Source organism: Labeo rohita, chromosome 4 (genome assembly GCF_022985175.1).
Source record: "Labeo rohita strain BAU-BD-2019 chromosome 4, IGBB_LRoh.1.0, whole genome shotgun sequence".
NCBI lineage: Eukaryota > Metazoa > Chordata > Actinopteri > Cypriniformes > Cyprinidae > Labeo > Labeo rohita.
In genome coordinates, this window is record NC_066872.1 from 12,600,996 (window position 1) to 12,628,495 (window position 27,500).

At 42.6% G+C, this 27,500-nt stretch overlaps 1 protein-coding gene across 5 annotated transcripts in view; it reads left to right on the top strand.

Moving 5' to 3' along the window:
* Positions 1-1,267: 1,267 nt before the first annotated feature.
* Positions 1,268-27,500, top strand: part of LOC127164314 (tripartite motif-containing protein 16-like protein) — a 26,375-nt gene continuing 142 nt past the window's right edge. Inside the window, exons 1-5 of one of the 5 annotated variants that reach the window (XM_051108178.1) lie at positions 1,268-1,540; positions 2,181-2,456; positions 2,689-2,751; positions 26,092-26,139; positions 27,102-27,500. The exon at positions 27,102-27,500 is cut by the window's right edge and continues 142 nt beyond it. In XM_051108178.1, coding sequence (XP_050964135.1) covers positions 2,201-2,456; positions 2,689-2,751; positions 26,092-26,139; positions 27,102-27,500 — 766 coding nt within the window. In that variant the 5' untranslated portion in view covers positions 1,268-1,540; positions 2,181-2,200. The other 4 variants (XM_051108175.1, XM_051108179.1, XM_051108177.1 and 1 more) reach the window with 4 other exon arrangements.

Below are 27,500 nucleotides of genomic sequence, written 5' to 3' on the forward strand. Positions count from 1 at the left end.
TGAGTTCTGAGCATCATTTGAGTCCACATCCAATGTCCAATGTGAAGATTCCCACTTAAATCGATTAGAATGTTAGAGGATAATGTTGTTATTAATAAACATTTGTAGAATGTTTTAGAGAATGTTATTCTACCTTTTAGGGGCCGTTCAAATATCGCGCCTAAAAACGCGTGGAAAACTCTAGGCGCGCCGATCTTTCCTTCTTTCCAAAACGCTCTGTAGCTTGCGCTCCCGTGGCATCTACCCTTTAAAGTTGTGATATAAAACAGTGTCATATATACAGGGGTTGGACAATGAAACTGAAACACTGGCCAATATAGTGTTGGAGGTTTCATGGCTATATTTCTGCAGCCTGGTGGCCAGTCTTTACTGATCGCACATTCCACCAATAAGAGCAGAGTGTGAAGGTTGACTATGTGCACCCAATAGCTCAAACATTGTACCCTGAAGGTGGTGCCGTGTATTAGGATGATAATGCACCAATACACACAGCAAGACTGGTGACAAGAGTGATTTGATGAACATGAAAGTAAAGTTAAACATCTCCCATGGCCTGCACAGTCACCAGATCTGAATATTATTGAGCCACTTTGGGGTGTTTTGGAGGAGCGAGTCAGGAAATGTTTTCATACACCAACATCACATAGTGACCTGGCCACTGTTCTGCAAAAGGAATGGCTCAAAATCCTTCTGGCTACTGTGCAGGACTTGTATTTGTCATTCCCAAGATGAAATAATGCTGTATTGGCTGCAAAAGGAGGCCAAACGGCATACTAATTGTGGTCTAAACCCAGGTGTTTCAGTTTCACTGTCCAACCCCTGTATATATATATATATATATATATATATATATATATATATATATATATATTAAGATTGATTTTCAAATTCAAGTCAATGCAACGGCAAAACAACACTTTTGCCAGCTTTGACTAAATTGTTGAATTTCTACGGCATGTGTTGTGTTATAGTTCTGTGACTAAAACAAATATAAAAATGTTCTTATAAAAACAGAAAAAAGACACACACCATGAAGGTGATACAGAAGTGTGTTTATTTTAAATGAATTTATTTATTGGTTTATTTCAATAACAACTTTTTGGTGTCTCTTATTTAAATGCAAGTGAGTGTTATAAGCGTTTGTCTTTATATCTTTATCACATTGGTGCACAAATTGCTCTTGTTTTGTTAAGTAAAAAATTTTTTTAAAAACATTCCGATGGGAAACATTAATCGTTTTAGTCTTTCACATGTACTTTGTAGACGGTCCCTATCTGACCTAAACGCGAGCTCACCGCTGCTAAAGCATTTATGCGTTGCAACATATCGATGAGGATTAAAACAAATAAACTGTGATGTGTGTTCAGTTCTACATTCTAATACTTTTCAGATGAGACATTTTGTATGCAATTGTACTCATTCACTAAGAATGTATTGAAGTTTTTCGCAGCGGAATATCTGTCTAACATCCAATGTCAAACATCGAACCAACTTTATATCGGTCTCTGGGACGGGCATAAAAAAACTGGACGCAGCCGAGGTTAGTGCTGGTGTGTGTGTGTGTGTGTGTGTGTGTGTGTGTGTCCGCTCAGAAAAGCGCACATGACGAGTTTAATGTGACACGGTTTTAAACGCGTGCAGATGTTTGATTTGTTGTTGAAGTGATCACGGAAATGCAAAACCCCGCTCAGCTTAAACATTGCGCCGCTTTTACAGACCAGTGCTCATTATGAAAATGAAGCTTGTGGAATATTAGTGGCTTTGCAGTATTTTGAACATTTTTGACTAGTCGTTTTGGAGTTACTGGAGTTATTGCTGCTATCGCTGAATGTGTGAGGACTATCAAAAACAAAACAAAACAAAAATGTAAATGTAGCTAGTTAACAACAAGAGCTTAATGAGTTTTTCCGTATTGTTTTGGTTTAGCCAGGATGTTCTTAGTTTAAAAACATCCTAACATCCGACAAAAATCCTATATTTTATGCTAAGTAAATATTGCTTCATAAAACCAGTCTTGATCTGACGTTTACATGGATTCTGGCCCTTCAGGATCAGTCAATATTGAGACATTGTGTATTACAATTGTTTTTAAATAAAACTAAAATGCAGTAATTTCTTTGTTTCAAAGTAATTTTAACTGTTTGAAATAAAACTGATGACTTTTTCTGCTTGTCCTGCAGGAGTGAATGGGTGAAGGGTGATGGCGTCTGTTTCAGAGCAGATTTTGGATGCTCTGGATGATCTAGACACAGAAAAACTGAAGAGATTTAAATGGCACTTAAAGAATCATAAAGGCTTTTCAGCTGCTGATCTGGAGAAGGCAGACGCTCCTGACACAGTGGATCTGATGATGAAGCGTTTCGGACCAGAAGAAGCTGTGAAGATCACGGTGGACATCCTGAGGAAGATGAACCACAACCATCTGGCTGAAGAGTTGGAGAACAAACACAAGCAAGGTAACAGGTTAAAATGAAAATTAAATTATTAACTGTGCCTTAAAAATAAATGTATATATTTATAAAAATCATATATCAGATATGATATTTTTCTGTAATTGGTGTTTGACAGAGTGAATGTTTCCAGAATAAATGTACTGTTGTCTTAGAGCTGATTCCTCTTTGTTTTGCTGATGTGTTTGTGTGGTTTAATGTCTCTGTATTTTCATTCTGATCAGTTTCTCTCACACAGATCAGGTTGAGGGCAGTATTGAGGATCCTGCACTTGCTGGAGCTGAATTAAAATCAACTGGGGGTAAATATTGATTACTGTCTGTACCGAGAAACCACAAATTTGGGTTTATTCTTATTTTAATCTTATGGACTGTGGAAATATAAAAGCAAGCAGCAATTGCAGAACAAAACACTGATATAGGATATTATATATGACATAACAAGTTTAAAAAACATAATTAATATGCCATATAATACAATTGTTTGCAGAAATACATTTAATGGTACAATTTAGTGTTAGAATCATTTTGTATGATGAAGAGAGCAAATAAGTGATTATTCACTCTCAGATCAATTCAGATCTTTGATCAGCTCATGTACACACAACCCAGATTGTAGGAAGGTGACACACTAGTAACATTAAATCTCATGGTTATTGTGTTATGATGTTTTGGGTCTGTATACAGCAGACATTTTTCTAAATATATGCTTTTCTGCAAAGATCTCAGACAGAGGTAAAGTCCTGGAGATTGATCTGCTCTCAGAAACGAGTCCATCATCATCTCATATCATGGAGAACATCATATTAGAAATGTGTTAGGAATGGATGCAGGATCATGAGAATCACACTGTTCATGTCTGTTGATTTCCACAGTCACATTCACCAACATTGTTCCCAGGACCAGGAACGACTTCCTACAATGTAAGTCAGTAAGAAAACAAGCAGAAAAACTCACTGAGTGTGTTCATGTTCTTCCTGTAGAAGGTGAAAGAAGAGTTTTATAATTGATGATGTAAATGATGATTTGTTCAGGATAGTTAGTAAACCCCATATGCAATATGACAAACTGATCTATAGCAAGAGAGATATTTCCCAATAAGGCAATATATTATTAGCACATACATTCATCTCTTGATATATGCAGATGTAAGTTTATAACACAGTGTTGCTCTACAGGCTGTTGAATGCTTGAATCTTACATAATTATAAGGGCAGTATATGTCAAATTATAAACTTGTTCCAATTTCTTGTAGCTTTCATATACTGTTAAGGGATACAGTCAAGGGCATAAATGTTATCTAACAAAGAGGGTGTCAGTTCACACACAGGCTTATCGCCGTGTCAGTGGGGTGATGAGCTACAGTATAAAAGAAGCTAAGCTTGGTAACTTTATATTCACTCAAAGAAAAATACATCGGATGTCATCATTTTTTGTCATGACTAATTTATTAATGACCCAGCATCATCTGTATTAAAGAGAAAGAATCACTTCACCCCATGTTTAAAGTGAAAGTGAAAGTCGCTGCCTGAGTTACTGACACATAACTACTGAAGAGCTTTGCTGTCTCCCACCAGATCCTGTGTGTGTCAGTGAAGGGGGAAAGCAGGCAGTGGACTGAACCACTGTGAGGCAAGGGAGGGGGGACTCAAAACGTTTCCGAACTTAAAACACCACACCGTTTTACTAATTACACAGTTCTTTTAAGTATATGTACATTATATTATTCAGAATACAGGGAGTCACTTGTAGTGATATTTTTAGGGGGGTATTTTGGCCTTGTATGTTAACACTTATATGACAATACATTTCATATATGTAAAGAAGATAATGTATATAATATATACGCTATATAATTAATATATATATTTCCATATGGGTCTGTACTGACACACTGCCGATCCATTGAACAGAGACAGTAAAGGGTTCAGCGATGTCAAACAGATTCATAATTCCTGATTCTGATGCGTTTTGTTTCCACCAGATTCCCATCAGCTCACTCTGGATCCGAACACGGCACATAAAGGTCTCCATCTGTCTGATGGGAACAGAGGATTTACTGTCCCTGACACACTGCAGTCGTATCCTGATCATCCAGACAGATTTGATCTGTGTATCAGGTGTTGTGTAGAGAGAGTGTGTGTGGACGCTGTTACTGGGAGATTGAGTGGAGTGGACATTGTGTGTTAATATCAGTGTCATATAAGAGCATCAGCAGGAAGGGACAGGGTAATGAGTGTTGGTTTGGACATAATGATCAGTCCTGGAGTTTGGTCTGCTGTCCCAACAGTTATGTATTCTGGCACAATAAGATACGGACTGTTCTCCCTCTAGAGTCCAGCTGTAGGAGAATAGGAGTGTTTGTGGATCACAGTGCAGGAACTCTGTCCTTCTACATCATCTACAGTGACACAATGAGTCTCATCCACACAGTCCAGACCACATTTACTCAGACGCTCTATCCTGGGTTTGGGTCTAATTTTATTAGATCATCAGTAAAACTGTGTTGATGAATCAGATTAGACTGATGAGAGATTCTACCCATAATGCTCTGAGCTGATGATGAATCAGTAACGGTGAGATGTTATAGACCCAGATAGCAAGTAACCATTGAAACAATGTTAAGTGAATGTTGATGAGTCAATGTTAACTGATTCTTGAAAAGTGGGAAAAAACAGGGTGAAATATTGAAAAAATAAAACCTTGTACTCAGAAAAATGAAACTATGTTTTTGTATCAACTTTTCTCTTTAACTTTTAAACACTTCCACATGTGACCAACAATTCCTCTACAAATATAAAACATCATAATCAAATATGATCAAAATATTCATCTGACAGAGGTGACATAGACCTGAATTTGGTGTCATTTTAATGATCAAATACAGTAGTTTGAAGTGGATCAAAAAAGTTCATCAAAGTTGTCCCAAGAACAGTACCAGAACCAGTATTTTGGTTTTAGCACAACTTTGATGAAAGGACTTCACACACTTCAAAGGCTGTATCTCAGCCGAATTTTGATCAATCAAAACAAAACTTGGTATGCTTCATCACAGCTATGGTCTGTGGGTCAATGTCAAATTTGGCAACAGCGCCACCTTTGGATCATGATGTACAAAAAAAGTGCTGTTTTTACCAATAACCTCTGAACAGTTAGAGAATCATGATCTGTGAATGTCTGTGGATTCCTTGGGTCATGCTGCATCTGTGGATATCCATTTATTATGAACCACGTGTCCACCACTGTGACATTTGTCATGAAATGCAATATATTTTAAACATTTTTCAACATATCTTTTTGACTGTCACACCCTTTGGACTGTTTTGTGTGTTTTTTCCCCCCGTGTATGCCCTTATTTGGTCTTCCTGTTCCGTTTCTAATTCATTACGTCACTGTCTAATCATCTACACCTGTCTCCCCCTGATTAGTCCGTGTATTTAAGTTTGGTTGTGTTCCACGTCTGGTTCTTGTATTGTCATATTCGTCAGTTTACGTTGTGTTTGCATTTTGGTTCCCTGCTGTTTCCTGTCCGTTCCTGTTTACATTTTGGATTATTTAATAAAGTGATCTCCTCGCTCATCTTGATCATTCCCCGCACACAACGCCATCGTGACATTGACATATTTGCACAAAAATCAGTATGGATCATCGACAGCATGTCCTGGAGATACCTGAGAAGAATGAACACAGCGCCAACTAACGTTCCAGAGAATTTTGAAAGCATTGTCCAAATGATGTTATTTTTATATCTTTTCATTCCCTGGTTTATGCTGATTCTGATGATGTCTCATTTGTCATTTTTTATTAATTTGCCTGTTGGCCATATTGAAGTAAATGAAAACTTGTACAAATTGTCCAAAAAATGTGTTACATCACGGATCCCGCATGCTCCATATTGTGAGTTCGAAACTCAATGACACGTGTCCAGACCGCAAGAGCTACTGTGACGAGAAATGACGCAGAAGTTGCTTCTGTTTTAGGCACTGTCCCTTTCCTAGTATGATCTCATCTGAACATATTAAAGATCCAGAACAACAATTTACAAATAATGTACTCACCCCCTTGTCATCCACGATGTTCATGTCTTTCTTTCTTCAGTCATAAAGAAATTATCCAGCCAAGGAAGAAGGGTCTTATCTAGCAAAATGATCGGCTATTTTAATAAAAGTAATACAATTTATATACTTTTTAATGCCAAACGCTCGTCTTACTCTGCCTGAACTCTGTTTTGTTCCGGTTCATGACAGTTAGTGTATGTGGAAAAACTCCCATCTCATGTTCTTCCTCAACTTCAAAATCATCCTATATCGCTGTTTTACCTTTTTTGTTAAGGGTGTTTGATCTTCTTTGTAAACACTGTGTCTGTTCTTCTGCAGTGATGTAGGATGATTTTTAAAAGATTTTTGAAGTTGAGGGAGAAAATACGATTGGAGTTTTTCAACATACACTAACTGTCTTGAGTCAGAATACACAGAGTTCAGGGAGAGAAAGACAAGACGAGCATTTGAGATTAAAAAGTATTTAAATTGTATTTTTTTATTAAAATAACCGATCGTTACGCTAGATATGACCCTTCTTCCTTGGCTGGAATCGTTTACAACCACATTTGTGATCATTTGAAGCTGCATTTAAACTACATTTTGGAAGTTCAAACTCGGGGCACCATATCAGTCCATTATATGGAGAAAAATGCTGAAATGTTTTCCTCAAAAACCATAATTTCTTTACGACTGAAGAAAGAAAGACATAAACATTGTGGATGACAAATTAGTAATGAGTAAATGAGTGATGAGTAAATTATTTGTAAATTGTTGTTATGGAAGTGGAGTTCTCCTTTAAATGAAGCTAGCAGTGTATTTATGTACAAATTATTAATTTGAATTTATTCTCAGTTGAACTTCTGAACTTCAGCAGCAGTAGGAACCCCATCTTTCCAGTGGCACAACACGATGTTCGATTTCGGTGTGGTGGATTTTGATTACTTAAATATGTGGGTAGGTGATGTACTAATCATTCTTACTTTTCTTTGAATTAGAAATAAGAATTTATTTTTTGGTTTACTGTATTCATTCTTACTGAACTTGTTCATTTTGAATTCATTCTCACTTGAATCACTGAAATTCAGCAGCTCGATGAACACATTTTCTCAGTGGTGTATGGTGATAACCAACAAACACTTGACTTGAAAAGTTGTGTGTTTGAATCCCATGTGGTGTAATGTTCAAATTGCTTTATTATTATTATTATGAGTGTGTTCAAAATTTTATTTTGGTCAGCATTTTACTAATTTCTAAACCATTTTATTAGTAATCTTAGGACAGATGGAATAATAAACTATACTTTATAAAAGCTATAGAAAATAAAGAACTATAAAACAATTAAAAACTTTAAAAACCAAAGTATTTTTATTTACTTTCTGAAGTCATGGAGCCCTTAAAACAGACTTGGCCCGTGTAGCCAGCTATGTTTTTACTTGATTCCTTTACTTAAGTTGTGTTTGAGGAGATTTGTACTTTATTCAAATACAATTATAGTGACTACTTGTACTTTTACTTGATTACATTTCTGAATAAAAAAACTTTTTTACTCTTATCTTACATTAAACATGGTACATGGAAGCTCAAATGTGAATGCTAATGAGGTTTATTCAAGCACATTTGTTACAGCTTTAGTTATAGCTTTCATCAGGTACATTTCTGGGCTTCCAGATTTATTTGCCATCAAATGTGAAATTTTTTAATCATTATTTTTGATATAGCCATATTGGCTGAATGCACAAGACTGTGCAAATAAAATCAGTGATTAAGTAATACAATTTATGTTTAGTGGCTATGATTACATTTTAAATTAAATGTTACAAAAATCTCCAAAAAGTGTGTACATGAACATGTTAAATTCATTTGGTGGAAGGTGAAGCTGGAGGAGCTGAGTCCTAAGGCGATGGCGGGTCGACGCCCGATGGAGCTGGTGGATCGACAGGTGACGGTGGAGGTGAGGGAGCTAGGAGCCGCAGGGTCTACGGGCTAAGGTGGAGTCCAGGCTTCGGAGGCTAGAGGTGGAGGTGAGGGATTCTCCAGCCACGGTGACAATGGAGGATGGCAGACCCATGGAGCTTACACCGTATGGTGGGCTGGGGGGCGAGCAGAGGGATTGCCAGATGAAAGCGGTGGAGGAGGCAGGATTGGGCGGGTGGTTTGTTATTCAGGAGGAGTGGGTTAGTGAAGGTGCAGGCAATGGGGAGCTGGACAGGACCAGTGGAGACACAGAAGATGAAGGAGGGCTGGACAGGACCAGCGGGGACGAATGAGAGAGGAGAGGGAGCAAGTCAGCCTCAAGATCCATTTCCCAGTCAATTAAATCTTCCTTCAAGTCCTCAGGACTCAGACTTCCCGTTTGTTGCTGTTGCATGCTTAGAGTTTGAGCTCCGTCAAGTTAAGTTCTTGTTGTCTGTTTTTCAATCTAAAATCAAATTTATACACCATCCCTTTTGCTTCTTATAACGTGTGAATATACCCCCTGTTGTATTTTACAACTAAAACAACCAGATTGCCCTGTTATCACTAGCCTTATCACTAGTTTTGTTTTGATTTCCAGAGTCCGCTAGCTTTATAGCCCGTTAGCAGCACCAGTGTGGTTGCTGCTAATCTTGCTTGCATTGTTTACACGCTATTTGCAGACATTACTCTTGTTTACTCACTGTTACTTGCTTTAATGGTCAATTTGTGTCCACCTTTGAGTGCAGGTGAGGACACTCGGTACAGCTCGAGCTGGAGGGTGTGGAGAAGCAGATTCAGGAGCTGTTGGAGAGGCAGACAGAGCTGAGAGCGGAGAGACGCTCTGCAATCCTCCCGGGTAAGTATACAGCGTGATACTAACACTCTGACCACCTCTACTCCGTGCGCTCCTCTGCACAGGTCCCGTGCACCCTGGATGCGATCTTCCCAGGTGTGCTTCACTCCGGCGCCAGGACACCACGGACCCTGGGTGCAGCAGCAGCGGAAGACGCGAGCCAGGCCCCGGCCGAGGACCTGGCCCCCTCCGCCGCCTCCGGTCTTCGAGATCTTCACCCGGAACCGCTTCGCTCCCCTCCGCGAGACAGAATGCAGCGCTGTGATCGTCAGAGACTCCATTGTCCGGTACTTCCGTGCTACCTTAGCTAAAGGTAAAGTGCACACTCACTGTTTTTCTGGTGCTCACGTTCTCGATGTTTCTGCACAGATACCCGCAATCCTGAAAGGCGGCGAGAGCGTCGGCTCGATCATCCTGCACGCGGGGGTGAACGACATCAAGCTGCGGCAGACGGAGGTTCTGAAGAGGGACTTCAGCAGCCTGATCGAGACGGTTCGCAGCACGTCGCCCGCGACAAGGATCATCGTGTCAGGACCGCTTCCCACGTATCGACGTGGGCACGAAAGGTTCAGTAGACTTCTTGCTCTAAATGAATGGTTATAGTCATGGTGTAACGAACAGAAACTGCTCTTTTTAATAATTGGAATCTTTTCTGGGAACGTCCTAGGCTTTTCCATGCTGATGGCCTGCACCCCAGCAGAGTTGGAGCGGAACTGCTGTCGGACAACATCTCCAGTAAGTACATTCTCAAATGATTGCTACGATGGCTTTTGTTCTGAATGCTTAAATGATAGTACTTGCACTGTCCAATCTATAAAGACTGTGTCTGTTCCTCGAATAGTGAGGTCAAAACATAAATTTAATTCAGGATCTAAAAAAATCTGATCGTAATTAAACCAGAAAAAAGCAACATACAATTAAAGCTTGGGCTCCTAAACATTAGATCACTTGCACCCAAAGCAGTTATTGTGAATGAAATGAACACAGATAACAGTTTTAATGTACTCTGCTTAACCGAAACCTGGCTAAAACCTAATGATTATATTAGTCTAAATGGGTCTACTCCACCAAACTACTATTATAAACATGAGCCCTGTGGTCGTGGCGGTGGTGTTGCAACAATATATAGTGATACTATCAGTGTTACTCAGAAAACAGGATACAGGTTTAATTCATTTGAAATTCTTCTGCAAACATACTGCAAAAGAAATCTCTACTATCTCTACTATTTTAGCTACTGTGTATAGGCCGCCAGGTCTGCATATACAATTAGCAGAATTCCTTTCAAAAACTATTGGTCCTGCGGGAGGGTGGGTGGGAAATCCAGGCCCGTATATTGTTCAGAGCAGGCAGGAAATTTCACATGTATATCCTCAGTGACATTGGTTAAGTCCAGTTCAATTTCTAAAAGTCCCAGTTCCAGACAACTCTCACCCTCAGCGGTGCAGTGGACGTCAGCACCCTCACACTCCACTGGAACATCCCCCGTCGCGGGCATTGTGGCCGGCTCTCGCACCTGGTCGGACTTGATAGGCTCCGGCTCCGTAGCATACTCTAGTGCTGTCACTCCTAGTGGTGATGGCTCTGTCGCTCTCGGCTCGGGCTCTCCGTCCACGGTGGGCTCGGGCTCAGGCTCCGCGAGTCGGGGTGGTAGTGGGCTGGGCTCTGGGTCGTGGTGGGCTGGGCTCTGGGTCTTGTTGCGAGACGTCTGCGAGGTGTGGTTGAACGAGATTGCTGTCCTCCTCTGCTTCGTCCAACGTGAAAGTCGACCCGCTCTTCCACAATGCAAAGTTTATGTGACTTTGTAGAGTCCAGCATGGATATTCATGGGGCATGACGAAGATAAGGTTATCGTCCAGACCACACCTAAATTCCTCCATTAGGCAGACGTCATTGCAGCTGGCACGGGGGCAGGTGTTAACAAACTCCTCCACGTAGTCCTCCAGGTCCCTGCCATTCTGGAAGATGAAGATCGTAATTCCTCCCAGAATGGTGTTACCCCTCCTTGGAACAACGTTGAGGCGATGTTCATATGGTAAATGGGAAAAGAAAAAATTGTGAAAACGAAAATAAAACACGGGGAAATCTTGTGTCTAATTATTGTTCGGTCTGACCTTCTGTCACGGTTGTGTCAGATAGAGACAAATGAAGACAAAATATATTAAACAGTCTTTAATATAATCCAAAAACCAGGGTAAACAAGAACAGCAGGACGACACACACCAAACTTACAACAAGGTCCGACAACAAACACTGAACTGAATACAACTTATAAAGGGGTGCAAACGAAACTACAGACAGACTTTAAGCCCATGGTCTTAAAGTCTGGACCCCCCCAGGCCAAAGCCCATGGCCAGCGCCCTCCGCCCCGAAGTGAGTGCCATGAAAAATGGTCAGAGCCTGGTTACGGGGCGGATGCTGGGGGGTGTATGCCTCACACCCCCAGAGACCTCCCCTACTAAGAGCCTGCTTCTGAAATAGACACATACTGTCTATAGGAAAAGACTCCTTACTTTTATTCATAGACAAACTTCTATGAATGATCATGCACATGCCCAGAACATTATGTGTATCATTACTGTTTTGTATATAGTCTTTTGTATTGTTGTATTGAACACTATTTCAAGCATGACTTATTATAGAATTATATAATGTAATCCAATTGGTACCATGTCTGGTATCAAAATAACCTTTGTTTAGTCCACCATCGCTTGATGTATACAACCTCTTCATAACATGCATTGCATGCTTGTTATATTAATCAGAGTATGTAAAGCCTTCATACTCTGCCCTTCCGTGTCATCATCCTGTGACCACACAGAAGCGTTGTCATCATGGAAAGAATCAGTGCAAAGGATCATGGGGGGCCGGAAGTTGTACCCTTTGAAACCCTTGAAATCCACAGAATAGGATAAGCACACATGACGCGCCATTCCCGCATTCACCTGCGCTTGCGCCCTCACTTCATGTTTACAGCTGACTGATTTTGACGGCAAATGATGATAATGATGATGAAAAAAGAAAGAGAGCCCAAGATGATGGTCGTGTCTCACTTTCAGGTATGTTCATAATCCTGTGAAACTTTTTTTGCCTGTTGATGTTAATAACATGTTTTAATGTTGGTAATAATTTCTCCACCAATGCATCTGCCTTAATATTCTCTTTGAAATTCCATGTTCCCGTACGAAAATTAACCATGGTTTTACTACGAATAAAATAAAAAAAAAATCATGGTTCTTGGTAACCACAAATTATCCATGGTTTTATTACTTAAAATTATAATTTACAAAGAAGTGTTCAAATAATATTTTTTGTGGTAATAAAAAAAGACCCAAGCAAACAACAGTCTTTAAAATGCATTATAATAAAACAATGAGCCAATAATGATTGGCCTGGTAATTGCTGTTGTTACACTTACAAGATGATAACTGTGGTGCGGTCAGTGACTGATCGGGAGGCGTGGGATCCATTTGCGACATTTTTATTACAAACTCGGAGTGAAACAGGCAGAGTTAATCACCAGCAAACAGTACAACGGGGATAATCCGGAGAGAGTAATCGATAGTCCAGGCAGGTGGGTCGGGGCAGGCAGGAAAGAATCAAAACACGATATAAACAGGGAAAACACTACAAATGAAAACGCTCAGGATGATAGTCGAACTAACTAAACTTCGCAGTGAGCGCCTGAGACCGGCGGCCTAAAATGGCCGACAGAAGGGAAGCGCTTCAGAGAGACCCGGAACCGGAAGTGAGGGACCCCAGGTACGGCATTGTGGGAAATGTAGTGGGTTAGAACTCCGGTGAGGGTTCCCGCTGACGGCGGTTAGAGGGAGCCACAGAGACCGCTCCGGTGACAGAGCCCCCCCCCCCGCCCCCGCGAGCGACTCCTGGCGCGAGGAGGTGGCCAGTGCCGGGGTCTACCTCTTCCACGGGGGGCTGGTCGATCCGGGTGCGATGCGTGGAAGTCGGCGGCGAGGCAGGGGTCGAGAATGTCTGTGGCAGGAACCCAGGATCTTTCTTCTGGGCCGAACCCCTCCCAATCGACCAGATACTGGAGGTGACCACTCCGGCGCCGGGAATCCAAGATGGCCTTGACCAGATAGACCTCCTCGCCGTCGATGATGTTGGGGGGGAGGTCCCTGTGAGGCGGCCTCGTCTAGGATCTCCGCTCCTTCCGGACTGTCAGCGGGCTTTAACAGAGAGACATGGAAGGTGGGTGAGATACGATATTCAGAAGGTAATCTTAATCTGAAAGAAACAGGTGTGATTTGTCTTATGATCTGGAAAGGGCCCACGTACCTGGGGCTTAATTTTCTGCATGGTAGACGAAGACGCAGGTCCCGGGTGGAGAGCCACACCCATTGTCCGGGCTCATAAGGGGGGTTAGGGCGACGTCTACGATCGGCCTGAACTCTGGTGCGACGTATAGCGCTCTGGAGGTGAATGTGCGCTTGGTTCCATGTCTCCTCACTCTGTTGGAACCAGGAGTTCACCGCGGGTAGATTCGAGAGTTCGCCGGACCAGGGAAACAGAGGTGGCTGGAAGCCTAGGATGCACTGAAAGGAGGTGAGCTGAGTGGAGGGCTTGCGCAAGGAGTTCTGGGCGTATTCTGCCCAGAAGAGGTATCGACTCTAGGTGTCCTGTTGGTTGTGACAGTAAGTGCGGAGGAAGCGGGTCAACTCCTGGTTCAATCTCTCTACTTGTCCATTGGCCTGGGGGGGTGGTATCCCGAGGTCAGACTCACATTAACTCCGAGGAGGCTGAAGAAGCTGGACCAGAGGCGTGAGGAGAATTGGGGACCGCGGTCGGATACGATGTCTTCTGGGAGGCCGTAGAGTCTGAATACCCAGTTGCATAATAATTCCGCGGTTTCCATGGCCGTGGGGAGTTTGGCTAGGGGGAATGAAGAGGCAGGCCTTTGAGAAGCGGCCTATGATGAACAGGATGGTGGTATAGCCATTGGAGGGAGGCAGGTCCGTGACGAAGTCGATGGCTATATGGGACCATGGGCGTTGTGGCACAGGCAAGGGCTGGAGCAGGCCGGCTGGTAGGCAGTGAGGTACCTTAGACATGTTGCATACGGTGCACCTACTGACAAACTGGATGGTGTCGGCGCGTTGACCTGGCCACCAAAACCGATTGCCCAACAGCTGCAAAGTAGCCTCTATTCCGGGGTGGCCTGAGCTAGGGGTGTTATGTACTTTGGCCAGCACTCGTGGTCGGAGAGCGAGCGGGACATAGACCAGGTTGGGTGGACATTCAGCGGGGATGGGGTCTTGAACCTGGGCCTCCGAGATCTCTGTCATGATATCCCAAGTTACAGGTGCAATTATCATGGAGGGAGGTAACATGGGTTCGGGGTTGCCGATTGGAAGGTCGGGTTCGTGGAGGCGAGAGAGCGCATCGGCTTTGGTGTTCTGGGAGCCAGGTCGATAGGTGACGGAGAAGTCGAACCTCGAGAAGAACAGCGCCCAGCGCGCCTGTCGGTGATTTAGGAGTTTGGCCGAGTGGAGATACTCAAGGTTTTTATGGTCGGTGAGGACGGTGAAGGGGTGTTTGGCACCCTCAAGCCAGTGTCGCCACTCCTCCAGGGCTAACTTGATTGCTAGCAATTCTCGATTGCCCACGTCATAGTTCCTCTCTGCAGGGCTCAACTTATGCGAATAAAACGCGCATGGAAACATCTTGGCTGGGTTCACCCTGGCGTTGCGAAAGCACCTCCCCGACTCCGGTGCTGGAAGCGTCCACCTCGACAACGAAAGGTCTGTCGGGGTTGGGATGGTGGAGAATGGGTGCGGTGGTGAAGCGACGACGAAGCTCGTCAAAGGCCTGGATAGCCGATTGGGGCCAGGTGAGGCGTGACGCTACCTTCTTGACCATTGTGGTGAGCGGTGCTGCCACGGAGCTGAAGTTTCGGATAAAACGTCGGTAGAAGTTCAAGAAGCCGAGGAACCTTTGGAGCTCCTTGAAAGTGGTAGGACGTGGCCAGTTCAGGACTGAGTTGACCTTGCGTTCGTCCATAGCAACCCCCTCGGGGCTGATGATATAGCCAAGGAAGGAGATCTTGTCTAGGTGGAACTCACATTTCTCCTCTTTTGCGTAAAGCTGGTGAGAGATGAGGCGTTGTAGTGTGGCCCGGACGTGGGTGACGTGTTCCGAGTAGGAGTTAGAGTAGATGAGGATATCATCGATGTAAACAATTACCCATCTGTTTAGCATATCACGGAAGACCTCATTCACGAAAGCTTGGAAGTATGATGGACTGTTTGCCAGACCGAAGGGCATGACCAGGTACTCGTAGTGCCCACTGGTCATGGAGAAGGCGGTCTTCCACTCGTCCCCAGAGCGGATCCTGATGAGATTGTAGGCAGACCTCAAGTCCAGTTTAGTGAAAATCTTGGCGGAACGTAACTGCTCCAAGGCTGAAGGGACAAGCGGAAGGGGGTAGCGGTACTTGATGGTGAGATCATTGAGGGCACGGTAATCGATGCATGGTCGGAGACCTCCGTCCTTCTTCTTGACAAAGAAAAAGGCCGCGGATGCTGGGGAGGTGGAAGGCCTGATGAAACCCTTAGCCAGTTCTTCTTGAATGTACGTGTTCATGGCCGTGGATTCCGCCTCTGACAGTGGGAAGGTGCGTCCCCTGGGGGGAGCTGCCCCAGGTATAAGGTCGATGGTGCAGTCACCTGGGCGGTGAGGTGGTAATTGGGTGGCCCCTTGCCGGCTGAAGGCTTCGAGCAGGTCTTGGTACTCAGCAGGTATGGAGCTAGTCGCGGTTTGAGGGCTGGGTGATGGTTGAGACGTAAGCCCAGGTCGAATGCAAAGATTCTGACAGGAGGGTGACCAGCGGGTGATTATCCGATCGTTCCAGGCTATGGTGGGTCCGTGTAGGTTTAGCCAGGGGTATCCTAGGATGATGGGTGAATGGGGTGATGATACGACGAAGAGACGGATGGTTTCATGGTGATGAGGAGCAATGCGGAGGGTGAGATCGGTGGTGATATGTTGAATCTTGCCAGAGCCTAGTGGTCGTCCGTCGAGGGCTGCCACGGTCACATGTGGGGAGCAAGAGAAGACAGGTACATGATTAGCGGCTACAAATGTGGCATCAATGAAATTTCCAGCAGCTCCAGAGTCAATGAGAGCGGTGGTGTTAATAGTGACCTCCCTAAAGCCCAGTACAGCCGGTATCCCACAACGACTTAATGGAGGTTCGTCAGTACTCACCGCGGCTCGTGAGGGGGCCGTCATTCCACCCGCTCTGGGCCGCGAGGGTGCGGAAAGTTAGCGCATAGTCCGCCGCGGTCCTTCGGCCTTGCTTCAGCGCCATGATCTGTTCTCCCGCCTCTCCGTTCTCTGAGCTTGGTTGAAATACTTCCTTGAAGCATTGCAAGAAGGCCTGAAACGAAGGGAAGGTTGGCTGGTCCAGCTGCCAGGCCGTGGTGGCCCAATCCAACGCTCGCCCAGAAAGCAGTGAGCACACGAAAGCGATCTTTGCTTCGTCCGTTGGGTATAAATGCGGCTGCTGGCTGACAAACAGTGAGCACTGCAACAGAAATCCCTTGCATCTGGCGGGTGATCCGTCGAATTTTTCGGGAAACGCCAAACGCGGACTAGCGGCAAACGCCGGTGGTGGTGAGGAGGGAGGCGTTAGTTGGAGGCCCTGCAGTGCTTGAACAAGTTGTCCCGTTAGATCGGTGAGACGATCCAATTGGTGCTGGTGAGCCATCAGGGTTAAGGCCTGTGCTGACAGCTCAGTGGTAATTTGATGAACCGTCGCGGGACTTGCCGATGGTGCCGCCTGGGCGGTCGCTGGATCCAATGGCGACAAAGTTTTCTGTGGTGTGGTCAGTGACTGATCGGGAGGCGTGGGATCCATGTGCGACATCTTTATTACAAACTCGGAGTGAAACAGGCAGAGTTAATCACCAGCAAACAGTACAACGGGGATAATCCAGAGAGAGTAATCGATAGTCCACCAGGTGGGTCGGGGCAGGCAGGAAAGAATCAAAACACGATATAAACAGTCCAATCGGCAACAGGGAAAACACTAGAAATGAAAACGCTCAGGATGATAGTCGAACTAACTAAACTTCGCAGTGAGCGCCTGAGACCGGCGGCCTAAAATGGCCGACAGAAGGGAAGCGCTTCAGAGAGACCCGGAACCGGAAGTGAGGGACCCCAGGTACGGCATTGTGGGAAATGTAGTGGGTTAGAACTCCGGTGAGGGTTCCCGCTGACGGCAGTTAGAGGGAGCCACAGAGACCGCTCCGGTGACAATAACATTCTTGTTCAATATTGACCAAACATTTACACAGCCACTGATGCAGGATGCAGCACTGAAGCAAGTCCATCAACCAGCTCTGTAGGTACAGATGCAGTGGCCACAACTATCAATCTACAATCTGGCAGAAGTTCTATGAACATAGAGAGACCATCACTCAATAAAGAAGTAGAAACTGATGTAGTGTCCCCTCCGAGTGCTCTTCCAGATGATCCTTCTTTCTGGCCATCTTGTCTAACAGATTCGGATCATCTTGAAATTGTACAGAGAGGACCAGTTAAAGTAGAATCTGATTTGTCTTTCCCCAAATTCAAAGGTGCACGAGGTTTTGACAGTTTGCAATGCTATTGCATACTCACATATGGAACGAACGGTTTTGTTTTGCTTGTAAACTCTTTAGTACCAAAGATACATACTTGTCAAGTGAGGGTTTTGGTGACTGGTCCAACCTCAGCAAGAGTCTGAGGAGTCACAACAGTAGCTTAGACCACACACAATACATGTTGAAATGGAGGAAACTTGAGATGCGTCTAAAGAACAAGAAGGCAATAGAGCATCAAGAATGAACTCTCTTGGAGGCAGAGAGGAAAAGGTGGCTAGATGTCCTCACATGATTTACCAGCATCACAATATCTTTGGCATCCCAAATTCTTGCTTTAGGGGCTCTTCAGAGTGTCTCTACAAAACAAAAAATGGCAACTTTCTCAAGGAATTCGAGCTTCTTGCACTGTTTGATCCTGTGATGGAAAATCATCTGTCGAGTGTCAAGGACAAAAGCATTCACTCACATTACCTTGGACAGCAAATCCAAAATGAGCTGATACTGCTCATAAGTGACAAAATACTGAAGACCATTGTGTCCAATATTCATCAGGCAAAATGCTATTCCATTATTCTTGACTGCACCCCAGATACAAGTCATAAAGAACAAATGTTAGTTATATTGCGGACTGTGGCCTTGGAGCCAAAGCCAGATGTTAAAGAATACTTTCTAGGATATATGGAGGTCTTCAAAACCAGTTTACTTTATCATATTACAAATAAATCCTAATCTGATCATGACAAACTATACATCGCTGGAAAGATCTAAGACTCCTAAATAGATTTTTTTTTGTGTTTTTTGTGTTACTAATTATGTAGGAAAGGTAATAGATTAATATATGTCAAGAGTGCAACTTCAAAAATCTACATCATAACATGAGTTCTGACCTTTGTCACAAAAGACTTTCTTCATTTCCTTTTTCCCTTTCACACTTTAGAAGTCATAAAAAATGACAAATCAGTTCAAAACTTAAAATCTCAAAATTCATCCTTTGAAAGGCATTTTAAAATCAGACATTGCATTACCAAGGAAAATGTACATCAAAATCATATTACAAATTGTTTTCATTCATGAATTATAAAAATGTAAGTCTGAATAGTGCGTTTTTATATCTGTGTTCAAAAATGGGAGTGACAGTTAAGGGGTTAAATCTGTAAAATGTGATACTGGACAAGCTTCAGGAGTTTCAGATTCCTTTTGAAAATTGCAGAGGATAGGCCTGCAATAATCGTGCTAATATTAACGGTAAAAGTCAAGGAGTGCAGGTGAGCCTGCTAAAGCAACCCACAAGAGCTTTTTTTGTACCTTGTGGAACACATTCAATGAATCTTGTGATAGCAGATGCTAAGGATGCTGTTGGCTACTTTGGTTATGTGCAGAAACTCTTCACATTCTGTTCAGGAGCTACACAACAATGGAACATCTTGTTGAAGCATGTCCATCTCACATTGAAGTCTTGGAGTGATGTAAGATGGGAAAGCAGACTGCAAAGCATTACAGCTGTCAGACACAGAGTGAAGGATATGAGAAATGCTGTCACTGAGGCAAGGCTGCAAAACTGTGAATGATCCAGTTACCAAAGTAGAGGTCAAGCCCTGGCAGAAGAAGTGGCTTCATTTAGGTTTCTGATATGCACTGTTGTATGCACTGTTGACATCTTAACAAATATTAATCAGGTGAACAAGATGCTTCAGTCTAGTTCAATACAAGTGGATGTTGCTGTTCAACTCATTGAGAGTGCAAAACATTCTCTCTTGAAATAAGACGGTCTGGATTTGTGGATGCAAAGGTACTCTGTAAAGCCCTAAACAGAAGTGTGCCTTTGTTCATTTTGAAATGCTTCAGCAGATGACAGTTCTCAGTGTTGATTTTGATTCAGTTCATTATTGTTTATTTTGATAACATTTATTCTTTTAAAATGTTTTTTTTTTCTAAGTGTAATTTTAGTTTTTTTGTTTGTTTTTTTTTGCTGTAGAGCTACAATTGTAATTTGTAAATAATACAATTTAATTACATTTTATTTATTTACTTTTATATTTTATTAAAGTTCTATTTTGACCCCTAAAGTAGTGTCACATGCATGTTTTGTTTTGGTTTAGTTCCTGTTTGCCCTTATTTGGTTCTGTTCCTTTTCTCATTTGTCAATTATGAATTAGCTCTACACCTTTTTCTGTTTCTCCCTGATTACTTTGCTAGTATTTATAGTCCTGTGTTCTCCCCTGTTACTTTGTCTGCTATTTGTTATTTCAGTGTGTGGTGCTACCCCTTGCTCCTGGATTTCTCGTGTCTACATTGTGGATTATATGAAAACACTGTTTTTGGACTATTCCTGTGCTGTGTGCTTCCCTTCAGCCATGCACACCGTGACAAGTAGGTGCTTTTTATTATTGTTTTTTTTACTTCCTTAATATTTGGGGGAGGGGGCACAAAAGTACATTTCTGCTTAAAGCACCTGCCTGCTCTAATGCATTAATACTGTAAGAAAGTTATTTTCTGTGGTCACGAAAAATGTCCTTTCTTGGAGTTGTTAACCAAAAAACACTGAATGTTCACAGGACGAACAGATTAGTTGATGGTTTCCATTCCAGGGCTTCTTTCATGTCTTAAGAAAAACTGGTTTCACCTGTTTGCCCAGAGAGAAGTTTCAGATTTTTTTTGAGATGCCAGTACAAAAGTGATACAAGAATCCTTCAGTCCTCAGTTTTCACGGTATGTCTAACTAGATTAATTTTTTCCATTGATTCTAGACCTTCAGTATCTAACAATATTAAGAACTTGTGTATCACAATAGTTTTCAGTCTTATCAGTGTAATTATAACCTTTTAACACAATTTAGATGACGTTCTGTATCTACAGATGCTCTTTTTCTGCTTGTCCTGCAGGAGTGAATGGGTGAAGGGTGATGGCGTCTGTTTCAGAGCATCTTCTGGCCGCTCTGGATGATCTAGTCACAGATGAACTGAAGAGGTTTAAATGGCACTTAAAGAATCACAAAGGCTTTTCAGCTGCTGCTCTGGAGAAGGCAGACGCTCCTGACACAGTGGATCTGATGAAGAAGCGTTTTGGAGAAGAAAAAGCTGTAACGATCACAGTGGGCATCCTGAGGAAGATGAACCACAACCATGTGGCTGAAGAGTTAGAGAAGAAACAAAAGCGAGGTAAGTTTAAAGTTTAAAATAAAATTGTAGTCTGTACATTGTTTATATATTAATAGGCTATACACAAATAGTGAGTTCTTCATTCGTTCATCCCTGTAATTAACAAATTATTGTTTAATTAGCTCATATGTGACCCTGGACCACAAAACCTTAAGTCTTAAGTCGCTGGGGTATATTTTGAGCTATAGCCAAAAATTCATTGTATGGGTCAAAATTATTGATTTTTATTTTATGCCAAAAATCATTAGGAAATTAAGTAAACATCATGTTCCATGAAGATACATTTACATTTACAGGAAATTAAGTAAACATCATGTTCCATGAAGATACATTTACATTTACAGTACATTTCCTACTGTAAATATATCAAAACTTAATTTTTGATTAGTTATATACATTGCTAAGAACTTCATTTGGACAACTTTAAAGGTGATTTTCTCAATATTTAAATTTTTTTGCACCCTCAGATTCCAGATTTTCAAATAGTTATGTCTCTGCCAAATATTATCATGTCATAACAAACCATAAATTGATGGAAAGCTTATTTATTCAGCTTTCAGATGATATATAAATCTCAATTTCGAAAAAAAATTGACCCTTATGACTGGTTTTGTGGTCCATGGTCACATGTGATAAATTAGATACGTCTTGTAGGCTTTGTTATCTTCTTAACTGTAAATGGTTCATTTTAATTAATTAAAACAATTTTATTAATTTATTAACAATGCAGATAGTTTGCAAATGATTTAAATACTTTATTACTGTATGCCTATTATAAAGTGTTACCAAAAAGAATATATACAGTGAAACTAAAGAATACTTAAATGTATAAAATATAAAACATTTTCATAATATATTTGAAATATAAAGATACTAATATTTTCTATAATTGAATTTTTTTTTCACAGAGCCAGTGTTTACAGTGTGGTGGTTTACAGAATAACTATTAGCTTTTAGCCTAAACTTTTCTTTTTGTTTTGCTGATGTATTTGTGTGGTTTTATGTCACTGTATTTTCATTCTGGGCCCGTATTTATCAAGCTTCTCAAAGTGCCATTTTAGTCGTAAGTGCTGAGAATTCACGAAATTTACTCCTACTTTCAAACTTAAGTTTAAAAGCAAGTTATCAGAGAGGAGGAATGTTTTTGAAATGTTCGATTAAATGGTTACTCAATCAAACAGTTAAATTTACTCAGTTGTTCAAAATGAGCAAAGGATATTTACATAACCAAAGAACATCATAACCGACTTCAGTCTTGTGTGAGTATTATGCTCTTTAAAAAACACTCCCGTTATAATCAGTGAAGCTGTCTGCACTTTTTGATGAATAAACCTCTTACCCCTTATTTACCTAATTTATCTGAGAATATTCTTAAATAAGGAAATCTATTCAGTGATTGGTCCATGTGTATTTCGTCATCCAAAAATCTGTTTGTGGCACAGCAAAGCGTTGTGAATCATTTCTAAGACTGACACTTAAGATTTAGTCCTACACTTCGCTTAAATTATGACTGAGATGCTTGATGACTAACTTTTAAGTGCAACTTTGAGCCAACAATTTTTTGTACACTTAAGTTAATTCTTAGCAGTGTTCTTGAGAGTAATTCTTTGATGCTTGATTAATATGAACCCTGATCTCTTTCTCTGTCACACAGCTCAAGCTAAGAGCAGTATTGAGGATCCTGCGCTTGTTGGAGCCAGTTCAAACCTGATCAGGGGTAAATAATGATTATTACTGTCTGCACAGAAAAAAAAAAAAACAAAAACACAAAAAAAAACTCACCTGCCTGAAGCTTCCCTTCATGCCTTGATAAGCTTGTTCAAGTGTGTTTGATTAGGGTTGAAGCAAAACTCTACAGGTGTTATGGAGTGACTGAGGCGTGAAGTTTACAGATCCAAATGCATAGCTTTATTGAAAACATAGTCAAAACACAGGCAGGGTCCGGCACCAGCAAATAGATATGGCACAAGTAAGACAAAAGATTAATCCGGTAAGCAGGCTTGGGTCAGTCGATGGTGAACAAAGGATGAGGCAAACGGGTAATCCAACAGACAGGCGATAATTCCAGGGCAGGCAGCAGAAAGCCAAGACAAGATAAACAGGGTAGTATGTAAGACTTGGGTAACAGGCAAAGAACAGGACTAAACCAGACTCAGGAAAAATAGCCACAACAGAACAGTTAGGAAGCTTACAGACAGCGTCCTTGATTGTGACAGAAACGGCTGAGAGTTCATAGACAGCCTCCTTGGCTGGGTCAGGACAGGACAATAGCTCATAATTGGCCTCCATGATGGGTTTTGGAAAAAGCAAGAGTACACAAACGGCTTTCTTAGCCATGACAGGACCACCAGGCAGACGGCCTCTGTGGCCGGGTCAGGACAAGACGTGAATTAATTAGTGGGCGACACTACCGTGACCAGAGCTAAAGTGAAAGAAGCCACGTCAGGAAGTTCTGCAGCATATGCTGCCACCCCTGTAGGATCTGGAGTGGGCACCGCCATCTCTGGAAGTTCTGCAGCCTCAGCCACCACCTCTGGAGATCCTTCCGTGGGCGTTGCAGGCTCTGGAGTTTCGGCGGTAGTGTTTGGGTATTCATCCTAAACACACCATAAAGCAGTCCCCCATATAGGAAGTGCTGCAGACATGGGGATCACTTCAGGGACAGAAGGGTTTGAGAGTGCTGGTTTGGGGATACCAGCTGTACCTGCTGACACCAGCGGTGGATCCTCCATGTTGGATGCCAGTCTGAGATACTGAAGAACTGTCCTTGAATATCTTTGTGTAACAGACAGAAAGTGACAGGACTCTGGATGATCAGCTTTGACTTGACTCATGAAGAGCAGCTGTGATTTGCCTTGACTCAGGAAGATCAGGACTGTGACTCTCCAGGATTGATGTTCACCACCCCTGCTTTAGTCATTAGGATGTAATGAGTTATCCGCTGACAGCGAGCTGAATTAATCCAGTAGTAGTTTATTCAAATAAATCTATACAAAATAGAAATAAAGACATGACATGATATATGCATAGGTCCCTGATGTCTCTCAGAACAAAAGTGAAGGAGGAACTGGAAGTCAATGGGAGTCATTTCAAAGGTGACCAGTCCCACAGAAAGATATGCTGGGATGATGGTTGTCCTCAAACTAAATAAAAAAAAAACTATATTGTGTGGACTTGACAAACTTAAACAAATGGGTGAAGGAGGAACCGTCAGCCCTTCCTCTACCATGGCTCCACCGACGGGAGGGGGCGAACTGTCACACCTCATGAACCTGTTTTTGTTGTGTTTGTTATGTGCCCATATTTGGTCGTTCCTGTCCTCATCTAGTCATCATTAGTTAACCTCCTTTCACCTCTGTCTTGTTAATTATATGTTACAAGGATATTTATTAGGATATAATTTTGACATTATAAAAAGTGGTTAAAAAACGTAAAAATTAAAATGACATGCAACACGACTGCTTCTTACACATAAAAGCAATCCATATAAATCCATTGGTTTAATTCAAGCCTTCTGAAGTTATGTAATTACTTTGTAAGATGAATAGACCAAATCTTAAGTTATTGTGTACTCGCAATAACTAAATAACTGAATAAAGAACCCATATCAAATATGATATCAAATACCCAGTTTTCCCCATCTAATTAGTTCCATCTGTTTTACCTGTGTTGTATTAATTAGTCAAATTATCCTGTGCATAAAAGCATAACCGCAGGGAATCCACACGCAACAACACTAAAAGGATGTTAAGACCCGACAAACAAATGGGGAACAGAACCAAACTTAAATAAACAGGCTAATCAGAGGGAGACAGGTGTGAATGATTAAACAATGACATCATAATTAGAAACGGAACAGGAAAGACCAAATAAGGGCATACACAGGAAAAAAAACAAAGAAACAGTCCACAGGGGTGTGACATTACCCCCCCCCATAAGGCGCGAGTCACGCCGTAGCAAATACACCGGGGAGGGGAGGTGGGCGCCCTGGAGGCTTGTGCAGGGCAGACACAGGGAGAGAGGAGGTACGCCTCCAGGGCGGATCAGGGAGCTCAGGGAGCCATGGCGGAGCATACAGTCCGGGATACCATGGCAGGTCACGGAACTCGGGGGAGCCAGGGCGGAGCATACAGTCCTGGATGCCATGGCGGGTCAGGGAGCTCAGGGATCCACGGTGGGACATACAGTCCATGCGGCCATGGCGGATCAGGGAGCTCGGGATGCCATGGCCGAGTACACAGTCCAGACGGCCATGGCGGGTCAGGGAGCTTGGGGAGCCATGGCGGGCTTAGGAGGCGCCGGCACAGGAGGGCGCTCTGGAGGCGCAGGCTGAGGAGGGCGCTCTGGAGGTACCGACTCTGGAGGCCACTCTGGAGGACTGGACGGGACCAGCAGAGACTTGGAAGGGCTGGATGGGACCAGCAGAGACGAAGTAGAGACTAATCCAAATTGGTCCATAGTGTCCTTATGGCACATGTGGCTTGCCATATTAACAGCCGTCAATCCAGAGCGCGGGGCGGCTGCAGGCTTACTCGAGCACGGAGCTGTGGCAGGAGTTTGTGAGCTGACCGCGGCCGGAGTCTGGAGAATTGGGGTGAGCGAGGGAGGACCGGAGGGAGTGAGCTCGTTGAAGCAGCAGGTGGAGGACGCTGGCTGGTGGTGAGCTGAAGCAGCCACGTGTTTGCAGATGGGGGGAAGATTAGAATCTTCCTCATCGACATACAAATTGGAATTACAGAGAGCAAGGACATAGTTGATCAATTCCGCTATGGGTCTGCGGCAATCATCAGGAGTTATGGAACAGAACAACTGGTCATCTTTTAGCCCCATCTGTGGATCCCCTCCTTTGCCCAGAATACCACCTCCTCCTGCTGTAGCAGGGGGGAGAAATCGCTTGAGGGCCACACCTGGGACTGTTCGTGGTCCTCGCCAATCACTTATAACATATTAGAAATTCGTTAGGAATGGATGTGGGATCATTTTCTTTTGACATGATAATCACACTGTTCATGTCTGTTGATTTTCGCAGGCACATTCACCAACATTGTTCCCAGGACCAGGAACGACTTCCTACGATGTAAGTCACTAATCAGAAAAGACAAGGAGAAAAACTCTGAGTGTGTTCATGTTTTTCCTGTAGTAGGTAAAAGAAAACATAATTGATCATTGATCGTGCAACTGATGATTTTCACAGGATAGCTTGTAAGCTGTACTGAGACACTGATGATACATTAAGGTCAAGTTACCTTTTTTGTACCACTTTATACAATACAGACTGTTTCAAATCAGCTTTACAGAATTAAACATGGAAGTTACAGAATTATGTTAAACTTAAAATAAAAAATTCTGCTCTAAAGCAGCTCTAAAAAGACAATATTGTCATTATTCATCTCAGTGCAGTACAGTGTTGATTCAGTTCATTTCAATTACATAAGCTTATTGGAAATACATGGCTCTATCCACGGCACATTTCTGCAAAGCTCAAAAAGTTTACCAATTCGTACAAATTAGGGCTGGGCAATATGGCAAAAAGCAAATCTTAATTTTTTTTCAGAACGTTTGTGTCAGGATCATGGACCTGTTTTGTCTTGTTTTGCCCCCATTGTTCTTCTATAACATGATATCAGTGTTGCAGAAATGTCACCTCAAACATGCAGTTCCATTGAGCCTGGGATGTCAATAACATTCAATGTTGCGAAATTTGTCAGCTATAAACACATTTGATTCATCAGTAAAGAACATAATGGTGTCATTATGTAATTCAATTCAGTTTCAAGTTTTGTTCTCATCCAATAGTGTTAGCGCAGTCAAATCAATAATATTGCTGAATATTAGAGAGAAAACAGTTGCAAGGAACCCAAACTCCATCAGTGACAAAAACCGTGCTCAGTTGGCTCAGTTCTCCTTTTGCCTAGATGAACCAACATGGTGCGATATTGTTCAGGAAATGTCATATTGGCATTGGGTGGAAGGGAAGAACAGTAGTGTCCATCAACCCTATTCATAATTCCTGATTCTGATGTGTTTTATCTCTTTCAGATTCCCATCAGCTCACTCTGGATCCGAACACAGTGAATAAATGCCTTCGTCTGTCTGAGAGGAACAGAGAGATTACTGGTACTGACTCAGAGCAGCAGTATCCTGATCATCCAGACAGATTTGATGATGTGTGTCAGGTGTTGTGTAGAGAGAGTGTGTGGGGACACTGTTACTGGGAGCTGGAGTGGATTGGGAGTGCTGGTGTGTATATATCAGTGTCATATAAGAGCATCAGCAGGAAGGGAAGAGGTAATGAGTGTTTGTTTGGACGTAATGATCAGTCCTGGAGTTTGTTCTGCTCATCCTACTGTTATTCATTCATACACAATAACATATGGAAGGATCTCTCTGTAAAGCCCATCAGCAGTAGAATAGGAGTGTATGTGGATGTGAGTGCAG